The 14,619-nt window shown below is 42.2% G+C and overlaps 1 protein-coding gene across 1 annotated transcript; it reads right to left on the bottom strand.

Moving 5' to 3' along the window:
- Positions 1 to 14,139, bottom strand: LOC144686316 (fibrinogen-like protein 1-like protein). Its single transcript, XM_078551396.1, has 3 exons — positions 14,045 to 14,139; positions 2,231 to 2,424; positions 1 to 878 (listed from the first exon to the last, which is right to left on the bottom strand). Exons 2-3 carry the CDS (start codon positions 2,412 to 2,414, stop codon positions 220 to 222), a joined length of 843 nt encoding a protein of 280 aa, XP_078407522.1. The 5' UTR covers positions 2,415 to 2,424; positions 14,045 to 14,139; the 3' UTR covers positions 1 to 219.
- Between the last annotated feature and the right edge of the window lie 480 nt (positions 14,140 to 14,619).

The following is a 14,619-nucleotide window of genomic DNA, read 5'->3' as shown; positions in this document are numbered from 1 at the left end:
TATGCTGTGTTTAAATAAGGGTAGGAGGCAGACACATTTTTACTTTGCTTGTTAAAATAATCTTCAGTCACCAAAAACGTACATGGGTGCTTTAATTAATTTTATTTTTTAGATTACACCGAAGGTCCCGGCATGGAGAATCTGGACTATATTGTCCCGGTTACAGATTTCACAAAAGGATATTTGCATTTTGAAGTAAGACTAGTTTTTCACCTACAATTAGTAACCTTCAGAGCGGCAATACATTTTGACAGGTTTGACCATGAGAGTGACATGGTTCGCGTCCTTGCCGAAAGGTTCCCAGTGAATGTTCTCTTTTTGGGTCAACATGGCAAATGGGTTTGTAGTAGAGCAAGTGTCAAACCACCACCCACCGCCATACTTTGAAGCACAGTTATCTGCATCACCATCAGCATCCATATCTCTTGAACTAAATGGCATATTATCAACCATGTTTGTATAATTTGCCAGTGCATCACCAGCATTACCCCTGTATGCACCAAGATACAGCCTATAGTGTGTCTTCTCATTATCTAACCGGAAGATGTCATACTCAGCGTAGCTCTTTCCATCTATAATTATTCTTGCTTTATACCACTTCTGGTTAGTTAAGTAGTACATGTATTCATTGCCAATGTAGTGGTCACCCTGAATGTTGCCAAAGCCGAACTTGTATGTAGTCCATGTCTCGTTCCACGTCAATTCGCTGCCTCTGCTGTTCCGATGCAGCACGGTGTATCCGATACCGCAGTCATAGGCCATGTCACAGTTGACCACAATGGGGGGCGTTTTTTTTGTCGGTTGTGGGTGGATCACGTAGAGGCCACTTTCAGTGAAACCTCGGCGACGGAGACTGGCGCAATCTTCGGAGAATCTTGCTGTAACAACAAGCATTAAATTTTTTGATGCATATTTTAATGTATATTTTTGCATGAATGGCCGTGCTTGGTTTACTTGTGTCTTAAATACATTCATAACTATTTTAAGAAGATGGCACATTATGAATAAACATGCAACTCGGTAAAATAATGTAGCCCCTAAAAAAACCTTTCTACCAAGCATGCTATTTATAGAACTTTTATATTTTCCATTATACTGTAGTTTAAATTGGAAGAATTGGTTGCCTTTCATGTGGGGCCTGGCTGTGCACAAATCAGCATTTTTCCGACAAAACTGGGTGACTACGCTTCGAGTGTAACTCAATCTGTGAAACCACTGGATCATCCTGAGGATATGAAAATTATTACAGTCTAAGGCACATTGTCAACTCAGTTAATCACTTAACCACCAAGGAAGTTTCTTTTTACCTGTTGCTTGAATCTCTCAGCTTCTACGCCAAAGGGGCTTTCTTTCTCTTGTTTTAAATACGTTTCTTTTAAGAGGATAGATACTTATACTTGTAACATCTAAAATGTCACGAATATCTATGGTAAAATTTTCCAGGTCTAGCCCAGGTGCAAAAGTCTGCCCACCATGAGTGAATATCAGAAAATTGCGCACACCATTCCCTTAATTCCTTACATTTGCAATAGTCAAGGACAAATATTTCCATTTGGGAATTATTTTAAAGAAGGGAAAGTCATTTCAAAACTGATTTTGTGGACAGGGAAAACCGAAATTCTAGTTTGCATAATGCCTGGTGATCTCATTTTGTAGCCCAGTGCTGTTGATGTCGACCAAATTCTGATTGAGTCATTAGTCAGTGCTACCAATGAGCTATGATTGTATCCTCCTAAGAATTTTTCATCCATTCATACCATACATTGAGTAAGTGGTTAAATGAAAAAAAAAGTTGGCCTTGTTTTCATTTTAAATTGGGATCACAGAGTCTTTCAAATCATATAAAGACGCTTTATAAAATGAAAAAGTAAAACAAAACCACTGTTTGTTCTCAATTATGATATCTCCTTGAAAACCAGTACAAATTTGTGATCATTGACAAAAAAAAACTCTAAATTGCAATTCTTTAAAAAAAGGACTAAAGAGTGTTCAAAATAGAAAATGTATACTGATGAATGCAGTGAGTTCTCTCCTGACCTGATTAAGACAGAACATAGAAAGTTTTATTCCATGGTCGGCTGCACCATACCAGACATAGGGATTATTGAGACACTGAGAACAAAAATGTAATGCTGAACCTTATTTTTGAATTAAAATATGTAAGTTAAGAGGGAAAACTCATTGATGTTCACACCAAAGTTTTCAGAAAAATATTATTGAAATTGCTTACCAGTTTTCAGAAATATATCTCTCATATTTATGACCTTGTGCACTTGGCTTTCATGTATCAAAGCAGCATTAGCTACTTTAAGTTGCATTTGTTTGTAGGTCAGTATACTCTGAGCTGCCGAAGTAAAACTCTGAGCAGACAGCAGAATAGCTGCAAAAGCCATTAACTGATTGTGGAAATTCATGATTGAAAACCTGCAAAAGGATGAAGCACATAAGTTAATCTTATAAATTAACTTTTAAATTTATATCAAATTCCTCCACACTTACTGAGAGCCTTGCTGGAAGAAGGTTAAACAGGAAATAAATTAAAAGGTTCACTGTTTGCTTTTATACAGATCTGGATTTAAATTGTCACTAACCATTAAAAATTAACTAAGTTTATAGATAATGACATTTATATTGAGCATGCCCTGAACATATGGTGATCGCCTTAACAGCTGGAACATGTTGTAGGGACTATCCGCGGTTATCCTGCCTTTTATCTACAGATAAATGCACATTTCTTGTGAACCACTCATCTAAAATTTAATAAATGTGTTTGCAGAAACAAAATTAAATGTATCATAAGCAATATAATTTTATTTTTTATTGAATGTTTTTCTCCAAAACAGTTCCCACCAGCGGACCTTGCTTTCTATAATTCAAAAAGGTACTTTTTAATGTGACCTATCCTTGCACAATTGCATAACATTAAGGGCAACAATTAACCCATGCCAGGGATAACCTTACTGATATATATTCACTTGAATGTTACACTGTCATGCTCATTTTTCAGAATGACTAATAAACTTAAAACTATAATGAATATAATTACAATTTTAAAAGGCTTATTAAGAATATTAAGCACAGTCTAAATATACATAAAGTGAGGTAAAAGCCTATGTATTCAGAGATATATTCAAATACAAACATAACCAGTTAAATTGGTTTGATTTTCTCATTTTTCAAGATCGTAGAACCATCATTTTCAAGCAGGGAGTTAAAAGAATCATAGTACTTTTCAGTGTCCTTTTATTAATAGGTGTCAGGGACAATCATTCTTGGAAATCTCCCATTAATACCTTTCATAGAACAAATCAAATGATAATTCAAACTTCTCAAAGAGACCGGGGATGGCTTGTAAATGGTTTTCTGATCATAGTGCATTATCACATTGCAATTGCTCAAGACAGCATTATGCAGCTAAGAAATATAAGACCATAAGATGTAGGAGCAGAAGTAGGCCATTCGACCCATCAAGTCTGCTCCGCCACTCGATGAGACCCTGGCTAATCTGATCATCCTCAACTCCACTTTCCTGCCTTTTCCCCATTACCCTTGATTCCCTTACTGATTAAAAATCTGTCTATTTCAGCCTTAAATATGCTTAACAACCCAGCCACTACAGCCCTTTATGGTAAAGAATTCCACAGATTCACTACCCTCTAAGAGAAGAAATTCCTCCTCATCTGTTTTAAATGGGCTCTGAGATTATGCCCTCTGGTCCTAGACTCTCCCACAAGGGGAAATAACCTCACAGCATCTACCCTATCAAGCCCCCTAAGAATCTTATATGTTTCAATAAGGCTGCCTCTCATTCTTCTAAACTCCAATGAGCACAGGCCCAACCTACTCAACCTCTCCTCATAAGAAAATCCCTCCATACCCGGGATCAACTTAGTGAACCTTCTCTGGGTTGCCTCCAATGCCAGGATATCTTTCCTTAGATAAGGGGACCAATATCCTCAGGATGATCCAGTGTTTCACAGATTGAGTTACACTGGAAGCGTTGTCACCCAGTTTTGTAGGAAAAATGCTGATTTGTGCATTGCTAGGCCCCATATTTCATGTAATTCTCTCATTCAGATCAGGAACTCACCTTATGACCTGTGAATGTTCACTTAAGTAGGGTCTGGTAATGTTGTGTCTATGATACTAGACCAGCAATAGATTCCACTAGGATATGTTATGAAGTTGAATTTAATGGGATGGATTTTACATAGCCTGTTATAGCGGGAACTATGGCAGCCAGGCCCACTTAATTATGAGAGAGGCTCCATTACAGTCTCCTGGCAGTGGGAACACCTCTCCTGATTAAGTCAGAGGGCAGAAGAAACTGACATGGAATTCCTGGCCAGCATCAATGGGATGTCAATTAGGTTCATTAATGAGTTAATTGATACCCATTATCCCTGAGCCCACCGCAATTTAGTGGTGGCTCATGGATTAAATTGAAGCCGCATGGATCTCTTGCACCCTCAAAGTCGCCTGGCAAAATCTGTTTGGTTTGCCAATGGCCTCCCAGATGGTCGGGGGGTGGATATGTTTTCAGACACTCTGCCTGAATAAGGATCCAGCATCGGAAAGGGAGTGGCCACTGAAAGCCACTCCCCCTGCCCTTGCCTCCGATGCCCATCCCACCTTCACTCACCTGTGGCCTGCTGACCCTCCACGATCCTGGGCCTCAGCTGAGTGCTGTGCCACCAACAGCCACTACTCTTGCTGGCGCTAGCAGCAATGATGAGCTGTTGGCCTCTTGATTGTCCAACAGCTCTCGGTGGGCAGGACTTCAGCCGCTGGGGACTTCAATCTCTGGGAAGGCCTGATGGCAGTCAATTAAGTGCCTGAAGGGCACGTGATTCTGTTGAGCCTCCTGCATGGAACTTATGGGGGTACCCCCACCAGTTCTCCAATTGGTGGGTAAGACCCCCCCACCCCATCCAATTCCCATCGGCCCAACAAAATCCTAGCCAATAGTTCTAAAATTCCATGGTTTGGCACCATAAATAAATGACCATGGAGCTTCCATCCTTACCTGGCCTGGTTCTTATGATCCCAACCACATATTGAGATTCACTCTTAATGCTATTTGAATTGTACCAAAAGCTGCTCAATTGTAAAAACACTGCAGAAGGTTCACCACCATCTTCTTTGGGCTATTGGAGTGGACAATAAATGCAATCCTGCCTACTTTGGGTGAGCCATATTGGAACCCTAATTAAAGATGAAATGAGAAATAAGCACATTTTTGTAACCATATTAGAGTATCTTAAAAGGTTCAATTGCATTTCAGCTTAAGCCATGAAGGATTGTACAGTGCTGAATCTTCCCAGCAGAATTCAGCAGCAACTTTCCTTTATTAAGTGCCTTCTAATCTAAATCATAAAATCCCAAGGTACTTCACAAGGGCTAGACTTGATGCTGAGCAACAGTCGGGAAAATGTTTAGTTTAGATGGCAAACTATGGTCAAAGAGATGAATCTTGAGGAGGCTTTTGAAGATGGAGAAAGATGTAATAATGTGGAGGTGTTTAGTATGAATGTTCCAGGCACCTGGAGGCTGTTACATTAGGGTATAAAATTAACGGAGAGATGCTAAAGAGGCTGCAGTTGGAAAAGTGGAGCCTGGCATGTAGGATTTGAAGGTGTATTTGGGTTTTTAAAATGAGAATGGAGATTTTGAACTTAACACATTTGGTATCAGACAAACCATCGAGCGGTGCAGTCTTATTGGTGGAGTTCAGGTTGGTGCCAGAGAGGTGCTATTATCTATATACATAGAAAAATTGATTTCATGCCTACAGATAACATCATTGAAGGACAGAACGTACAAGCAAATAGGAGTCTCTCAAGGTATCATCCTTTGACCCCTCCTTAGTTGACTATACAGTGTTGGAAGGAGAAGCCATTATAGCAGCTGTGCTGGCTGCATCAGGTCAGGTAGAAATGAAAACAGCAGAAGTTTAAGCAATGGTGATGAACAATTAAGAAAGGGGTGATGAACTCGCCTGTTAAACACCACAGAGTGGTCAAGAAGAATAATAAGGAATTGCACACTGGATTTACAGTCACATTGTCATTGGTGATTTTAACCATAGTGGTCTCACAGTGTGCTGTGAAGATCAAAAAGCAAACTATAAAGATTTGAATAGGGAACAGCAGGAGAGGTGAGAGTGCAACTAGGTGATGATAAAGAGCCCTAGACAGGAAAAAGAGATTAGAGGTGGAATAATGGTTCAATCGTGGAGGGATAAAGGTTAGTTGGGTTATGATGCAGTTTTAAATGGCTGGGCATTAGATCCCAAGAAAGGGAGCTGTTGATATCCTTGGATCAGGTGGCTAGTTAGAAGGAGTTAAAAATTGCAGAGATATGGGGAGGGAGCAAGAGTGCAGAACTAACTGGACTGCCTTTGAAAGAGCCAGCACAGATCGGATTGGCTAAATGGCCTCCTTCTATGCTGTACTATTTTTTGATTTCAACCTGGCAATTTGAGAAAGCCATGGTATTGGGTAGTTAATAGTTGAAGGGAATTTGGATCCTGTCGTTGGACTGTAAATTCAGGCTGGCAATTGTGGTGCTGGCTTCTAGATTTGTGGGCTGGTAGTTGGGTTCCAGCTACTGGGCAGACAGTCAGTCTCTGCGACTCGGTTTACAGGTAGGATTGGAGTCTGCTTGGTGGTCCATGTCCAGTCATGAATGACATTTGCAATTTAGTTGATGTCAGCTTAGTTGTTAAGCTTGTGTTTGGGTTCTGAGTGGCTAGCTGATGGTGTCAATGATACAAACATACGAATTAGGAGCAGGAGTAGGCCATTCAGCCCCTCGAGACTACTCTGCCATTTGATAAGATCATGGCTAATCTGACTGTGGCCTCTACTTTCCTGTCTACCCCTATACTCTTTGACTTCCTTGTCAGTCAAGAATCTATGTAACTCAGCCTTAAAGATATTCAATGACCCTGCCTCCACTTCTCCTCTAATCTCTTCTCATCTTCATCTTAAATGGGAGACCCCTTATTTTTAATCTCTGTCCCCTGGTTCTAGTCTCTCCCACAAGGGGAAGCATCCTTTCAGCACCCACCCAGCCAAGTCCCTTCAGGATCTCGTATGTTTCAATAAGATCACCTCTCATTCTTCTAAACTCCAATGGATACACGCCCAGGCTATCCAACCTTTCCTCATAAGCTCATACACAAAGACGGGTGGCAGGTTAGAAGATTGAAAAGAATATAAAGAACAGCAAAGAATGGCAAAAACATTAATAAGGAGAGAAAAATTAGAGTAAGAGAGAAAGTTAGCTGGTAATATAAAGATGGATAGTAAGAGTTTCTGTAGATATTTAAATAAGAAAAGAGTTATCAAAGTGAGCATTGGTCCTATAAAGAATGCATCTGGGGAACTGATAATGGAAAGTAAGGAGATGGCGAATGAATTAAACAGGTATTTTGCTTCGGTCTTCATTATAAAGGAGACAAGTAACATCCCGGAAATAGCTGTAAATCAGGAAATAGAAGGGAGGGAGGGACTCGGGAAAATTACAATCAGCAGGGAAGTGGTATTGAGCAAATTGTTAGGGCTGAGAGCTGACAAATCCCCAGGCCCAGATGGACTTCACCCTAAGGTATCGAAAGAAGTGGCTAGTGAGATAGTTGATGCACTGGTTTTAATTTTCCAAAATTCTCTAGATTTAGGGAAGGTTCCATTAGATTGGAAAATAGCAAATATAGCTCTTTTATTCAAAAAGGGAGGGAGACAGAAAACAGGAAACAATAGGCCAGTTAGCCTAACACCTGTCATAGGGAAAATGTTAGAAGCTATTATTAAAGATATTATAGAAAAATTCAAGGTAATCAGGCAGAGTCAACACGGTTTTGTAAAAGGGAAATCATGTTTAACCAATTTATTGGAGTTCTTTGAAGGAATCACTTGCGCTGTGCATAAAGGGGAACCAGTGGATGCACTATACTTAGATTTGCAGAAGGCATTTGATAAAGTGCCATATCAAAGATTATTGCAGAAAATAAAAGCTCATGATGTAGTGGCAAACATATTGGCATGGATAGAAGATTGGCTAGCTAACAGAAAGCAGAGAGTTGGTATAAATAGGTCTTTTTCTGGTTGGCAGGATGTGACGAATGGTGTACCACAGGGATCAGTGCTGGGACCTGAACTTTTTACAACATATATAAATGAGTTGGATGAAGGGACCGAAGGAATGGTGGCTAAATTTGCTGACGACACAAAGAGAGGTAGGAAAGTAAATTGTGAAGAGGACGTAAGGAGGCTACAAAGTGACATAGATGCTTTAAGTAAGTGGGCAAAGATCTGGCAAATGGAGTATAATGTGGGGAAAATGTGAAATCATTCATTTTGACAGGAAGAATAAAAAAGAAGCTTATTATCTAAATAGTGAGAGATTGCAGAGCTCTGAGACTCAGAGGGCTCTGGGTGTCCTAGTGTATGAATCACAAAAGGTTAGTATGCAGGTAATTAGGAAAGCTAATAGAATTTTATCATTTATTGTGAGGGGAATTGATTACAAAAGTAGGGAGGTTATGCTTCAGTTGTACAGAACATTGGTGAGACCACATCTGGAGTATTGTGTACAGTACTGGTTTCCTTATTTAAAGAAAGATGTAAATGCATTTGAAGCAGTTCAGAGGTTTACTAGATTAATACCAAGAATTGGTGGGATGTCTTATCAGGAAAGGCAGGACAGGTTAGGCTTGTATCCACTGGAATTTAGAAGAGTAAAAGGTGACTTAATTAAAACCTTTAAGATCCTGAGGGGACCTGACAGGGTGGATGTGGAAAGGATGTTTCCCCTTGTGGGAGAATTCAGAACTAGGAGACACTGTTTAAAATAAGGGGTCATTCATTTAATACGGAGATTAGGAGAAAATTTTTCTTTGAGAGTTGTGAGTCTTTGGAACTCTCTTCCTCAAAAGGTGGTGGAAGCAGAGTCTTTGTAATTTTTTAAGGCAGAGCTAGATAGATTCTTGATTAACAAGGGGTGAAAGGTTATCAGGGGTAGGCAGAAATGTGGGGTTGAAGTTACATTCAGATCAACCATGATCTTATTGAATGGTGGAGCTGGCTCGAGGGGCCGAGTGGCCTACCCCTGCTCCTAATTCGTATTTTTATAACCCTTTTATCCAGGAATCAATCGAGTGATGATGTAAGCAAAAAACTGCAGATGCCGGAAATCCAAAACAAAAACAAAAATAAAAATACCTGGAAAAACTCAGCAGGTCTGACAGCATCTGCAGAGAGGAATGCAGTTAACGTTTCAAGTCCAATGACTCTTCAACAGAACTACTGTATCTTGCTGGTGAAAATCTCTGAGTCTTGGCAAATGAAAATCTAAGGCTAACCTATCATTAAAGTTGACCCCCTAAGCTCCTTCCCCCGCACGTCAACACCACCCCTGCCCCTGTCACTCGACCCTGATCATATTCCCTTTGCAACATTCAGTTATTTTGAAGGAAAAAATCTTTACAGCATTTTATGCATCCTTAAAGCACTCCTCAACCACTGCATTGATTTTGAACAATTGCTGTTGTTTATGTTGGCTGACAACTAATCTGCACACATTAAGTGAATGAATGGCCAGATAATTGGTTGATTAGATAAAAGCAAATTTATTAGTAAAATTTATTTATTTAGGTTTATTAGTGTTTGTTGAGAGAGCAATGTTGGCAAGGTAATCAGGAGAACTTCATGCTGTTCTTGAAGTAATTACAGTTCAGAAACAGATCATTCAGCCCAACTTGTCCATGCCAGTGTTTATGCTCCACTTGAGCTTCCTCTGTCTAATTCAGACGGCATATCCTTTTACAGCAGATAAAAACAAAAAACTGCGGATGCTGGAAATCCAAAACAAAAACAGAAATACCTGGAAAAACTCAGCAGGTCTGGCAGCATCGGCGGAGAAGAGCAGCTTTGACATTTCGAGTCCTCATGACCCTTCAACAGAACTAACTAAAAATAGGAAAGGGGTGAAATATAAGCTGGTTTAAGCGGGGGGTGGGGGGGTGGTGTGGGTTGTTGGGACAAGAAAGCAGTGATAGGAGGAGATAACCAAAAGATGTCACAGACATGACCATCATTTATTTCACCCTACCCCCACTAGAGCTACCTTGCTTGTCCTGCTCTCCACCCTTAATCAGCACATTCTTTTAGATAATATCACCACCTTCAACACCTCTTTGTTCTTTTGTCTGTGACATCTTTTGGTTATCTCCTCCTAACACTGCTTGCTTGTCCCAACAACCCCCCCCCCCCCCCCCCCCCCCCAAACCAGTTTATATTTCACCCCTTTCCTATTTTTATTTAGTTCTGTTGAAGGGTCATGAGGACTCGAAACGTCAACTCTGCTCTTCTCCGCCGATGCTGCCAGACCTGCTGAGTTTTTCCAGGTATTTCTGTTTTTCCTTTTACAGCAGGCTTGTCCATGTCGTGAAAGTATAATAATTCTCATAATATTATTGTGATTTATTGTAAAAATAGATTAATAGTGGGGTTTGGATAAATTGCGTGTGTGTGTGGGATTTAATTGAATTGGAGACAGCTGATCTGGAGGCTTTAACTCATCAAAAGAAGCTAGGTTTGAAATGCTAAGTATGTAAACATGGCTGAAGGGGAGGAGAATTTGAATTTTTAGATAAATTGAGGTAGCTTGAATTTCAAATAGATGGTAGGATGTTACACCTAGCCAGAGAAGCTAGGCCAAGCGGTGTGTTTATTTTTCCCAAAGGTACTGATAATAATCGCACTATGCAATGATTTATATTATGAGAAAGGTAAAGTTCCAAAGGCATATGGGAACAATGGAATTTGCATTAAAAGGGAGAAACATGTATAAAGGAAATTGAGGTTATGTGTTAGAGAAGGCATTATAAGATCTACCAGAAGTGTGAAAAGCCTTCAGTATTTATGCATTAAGCTGCTGTCTACAGAAACCTAAGCTGGGAAAAGCAATTTTGACTTATACTGTCCAGGATATTGTGGTGACTTGCCGGGATCTGTTTAAATCTATTTTTACAGTTGCCTTAACGGGGGTGTAACTGGAAGTCAGATTAATTAGGGGTTTTAGGAGTTGTTATAGTTGTAATTTGTAAACCTATGCATGTGCTTGAAATCTTTTTTTTTGTTAAGAAATGTTTAATTTAGTTTTCCAAAAAAAACCTCTGAAACTACCAAGTCTTGGTGGACTTATTACTACTGACTTCAGAGCACGCATCTTGAAATAAATACAAATTGCAAAACCATTGTGATGACGTGATCAAGTTTCCCTAGTGGATTTGATCTACTAGTGAGCCTATTAGCAGCAAATGTGGTAGAGAAAGAGTCTCTGATTAGACGAGCAGCGATCACTAGTGGAGGTAAATGTGCTGGGGAGAGAGAGAGGATTTTGGCGGGGGAGGGGAACGAAAAGAGAAGGTGCTGTAGAGCCTGGGAGGGTGGGGGAAGAGAGGGAGAGAGAGAGTTGCTCTGCAAGGCCCGGGGAGAGAGAAGGTGCTGCGGGGCCCAAGGAGAGAGAGAAGGTGCTGTGAGGCCCGGGGAGAGAGAGAAGGTGCTGCGTGGCCCGGGGAAAGAGAGAAGGTGCTGCGGGGCCCGGGGAGAGAGAGAGTGCTGCGGGGCCCGGGGAGAGAGAAGGTGCTGCAGGGCCCGGGGAGAGAGAGGGTGCTGCGGGGCCCAAGGAGAGAGAGAGTGCTGCGGGGCCCGAGGAGAGAGAGGGTGCTGCAGGGCCCGGGGAGAGAGAGGGTGCTGCGGGGCCCAAGGAGAGAGAGAGTGCTGCGGGGCCCAGGGAGAGAGAAGATGCTGCAGGGCCCGGGGAGAGAGAGGGTGCTGCGGGGCCCGAGGAGAGAGAGAGTGCTGTGAGGCCCGGGAGAGAGAAGGTGCTGCAGGGCCCGGGGAGAGAGAAGGTGCTGCGGGGCCCAAGGAGAGAGAGAGTGCTGCGGGGCCCAGGGAGAGAGAAGGTGCTGCAGGGCCCGGGGAGAGAGAGGGTGCTGCGGGGCCCGAGGAGAGAGAGAGTGCTGTGAGGCCCGGGGAGAGAGAAGGTGCTGCGGGGCCCAGGGAGAGAGAGAAGGTGCTGCGGGGCCTGGGGAGAGAGAGGGTGCTGTGGGGCCCAAGGAGAGAGAGAGTGCTGCGGGGCCCGGGGAGAGAGAGAGTGCTGCGGGGCCCGGGGAGAGAGAGGGTGCTGCGGGGCCCAAGGAGAGAGAGAGTGCTGCGGGGCCCAGGGAGAGAGAGAAGGTGCTGCGGGGCCTGGGGCGAGAGAGGGTGCTACGGGGCCCGGGGAGAGAGAGGGTGCTACGGGGCCCGGGGAGAGAGAGGGTGCTGCGGGGCCCGAGGAGAGAGAGAGTGCTGTGAGGCCCGGGGAGAGAGAAGGTGCTGCAGGGCCCAGGGAGAGAGAGAAGGTGCTGCGGGGCCTGGGGCGAGAGAGGGTGCTACGGGGCCCGGGGAAAAAGAGGGTGCTGCGGGGGTCTGGGGAGAGGGAGGGTGCTGCGAGGCCCGGGAAAAAGAGGGTGCTGCGGGGTCTGGGGAGAGAGAGGGTGCTGCGAGGCCCGGGGAAAAAGAGGATGCTGCGGGGCCCGGGGAAAAAGAGGGTGCTGCGGGGTCTGGGGAGAGAGAGGGTGCTGCGGGGCCTGGGGAGAGAGAAGGTGCTGCAGTGTGTGTGTGTGTGTGTGAGAGTGTGTGTGTGAGAGCGAGGGAGAGTGTGTGTGTGTGTGTGAGAGCGAGTGTGTGTGTGTGTGAGAGAGCGAGGGAGCAAGTGTGTGTGTGTGAGAGCGAGGGAGCGAGTGTGTGTGTGTGAGAGCGAGGGAGCGAGTGTGTGTGTGTGTGAGAGCGAGTGTGTGTGTGTGTGTGTGTGTGTGAGAGCGAGGGAGTGAGTGTGTGTATGTGTGAGAGCGAGGGAGCGAGTGTGTCTGTGTCTGGCTCACTTCCAGTCTTAGGATTCTCAGTCACTCAACATATACACTCACCTACTCTCACACTGGGTGAGGGTGAGTGAGTAAACACCCTGAGACTGGGAGTAAGCCAGACACACACACACTCATACACTCTACTGATCATTTTTATTAATTACTCTTTTTTAAATTAACCATTTGCTGTTTTTGACATCACTTTAGTTTTGCTCAGCAAATTGTTTCTTTTCTTCACACACAATTTTATTTAAAATTCATATATCGTTCCAAAATCTGCTCATTGGCCCCTTGAATGAGGAAAAAAATATAATTGTGGAACCCCCCCCACCTCACTCACAAAGGTTGGAGAAGCCTACAGTATTCCTTTCTTCCCCTTAAGTGCACCTATGATATGCGCCTGAATATTCTGTATTTGTTAGTGACTATGTTGTATTAATGGCCCTAATTTTGGTCTTGTCACAAGTGGAACATCTTCTCTACATTTACCCTATCAAATCCTTTCATAATCTTAAATGACATCAATCAGGTGACACCTTACTGTTCTCTTGTCTAGAGAAAAGAGCCCAGCCTATTCGACCTTTCATGTTAGGCATAACTTGTCCATTTGGGTATCTCAATAATACAAAAGGATCCTTTATAGCCACATGAGAAGATATGGTAGGGCCTCACTGTAACGACTCCCCAAGCAATGAGGCACTGCCTAAGCTGAAGCATCAGCCTGGGTTGTGTGCTTCAATCTATAATGACATTCAAATCGACATTGTTCAGAGTCAAGCGTGCTACCAACTGAGTCACACTGCCATAGCAAGCCCTGAGAGTGAAATAGTATTTTCTCAATTCTGAAGTGTATTACTGCCGGGAAACAAGCTCCAAACAAGCTGTACATATGAGAAGTTTAGAAGAAATCATTACATTTCTCTTTAACGGTTTTGTTTTGGTTTTTGTTACAAATGCTATTATCCTAGAAGGCCAATAGCATGCTGTAGCTTGTGTACAATGGAATTTGTCCAGAAAGTTATTGGTGTTTAATTTCGTTAAAGGACTATAATAGCTGTTGTAATATTGTAACATATTAACACAGTGGAAATAAAGAAAGAAAACTTACACTTACACTTACACAAAACTTACACTTGTATTGTGTCACACACAAGCTCAGGGTGCCCAAAATGCTTTACAGCCAGTGAACAACTTTTTGATATAAAGTCACCTATAGACAAAAGGAGTCAAAATATACAAATATATTCACAATTATTAGTATCTATTATTTTGTTACTCGTTGCATTGAAACATAGTTCAAAGACATGAACTGCTGCATAGCTCTTAATTTGCAAAGGTATTTTACATTTTAAAGGTATACCTTGAATTATGAAAATAAAACTGCGAAATGAAACAGGAATTAAAGACAAAGCGATAGCATCATAAACCATTTTAATGATTAAATTATAATTTTATCAGCCCTACATATGTTTCGTGTTGGAATTTGGTGCAAGCCATTTATTTTTAACATGACAAGTGCAATCTTCATTTACAATCTGACTAGCAGTATAATCAAACATTTGGTCAATGGTGACCCTTAGAAATCAATTATCAATGATTACCTTTGATTGTGATCCTTTTTTTTCTGGCAAATATTTGGACACTTCAGCTGCCTTACGTGCAATTCAATGTTTGTCATTAAAAGCACCTCAGTCAACACTTTCATA

The sequence above is a fragment of the Cetorhinus maximus genome, chromosome 11 (genome assembly GCF_964194155.1).
Source record: "Cetorhinus maximus chromosome 11, sCetMax3.hap1.1, whole genome shotgun sequence".
Classification (NCBI taxonomy): domain Eukaryota; kingdom Metazoa; phylum Chordata; class Chondrichthyes; order Lamniformes; family Cetorhinidae; genus Cetorhinus; species Cetorhinus maximus.
This window is presented reverse-complemented; position numbering and strand designations above follow the sequence as displayed.

Bases quoted from the DNA above. Each gene is read 5' to 3' on its own strand.
- LOC144686316 (XM_078551396.1), bottom strand. From the start codon at position 2,414: ATGAATTTCCACAATCAGTTAATGGCTTTTGCAGCTATTCTGCTGTCT. The intron at 879-2,230 runs GTAAGCAATTTC...TTGTTGTTACAG, and splicing joins AGATATATTTCTGAAAACTG to CAAGATTCTCCGAAGATTGC.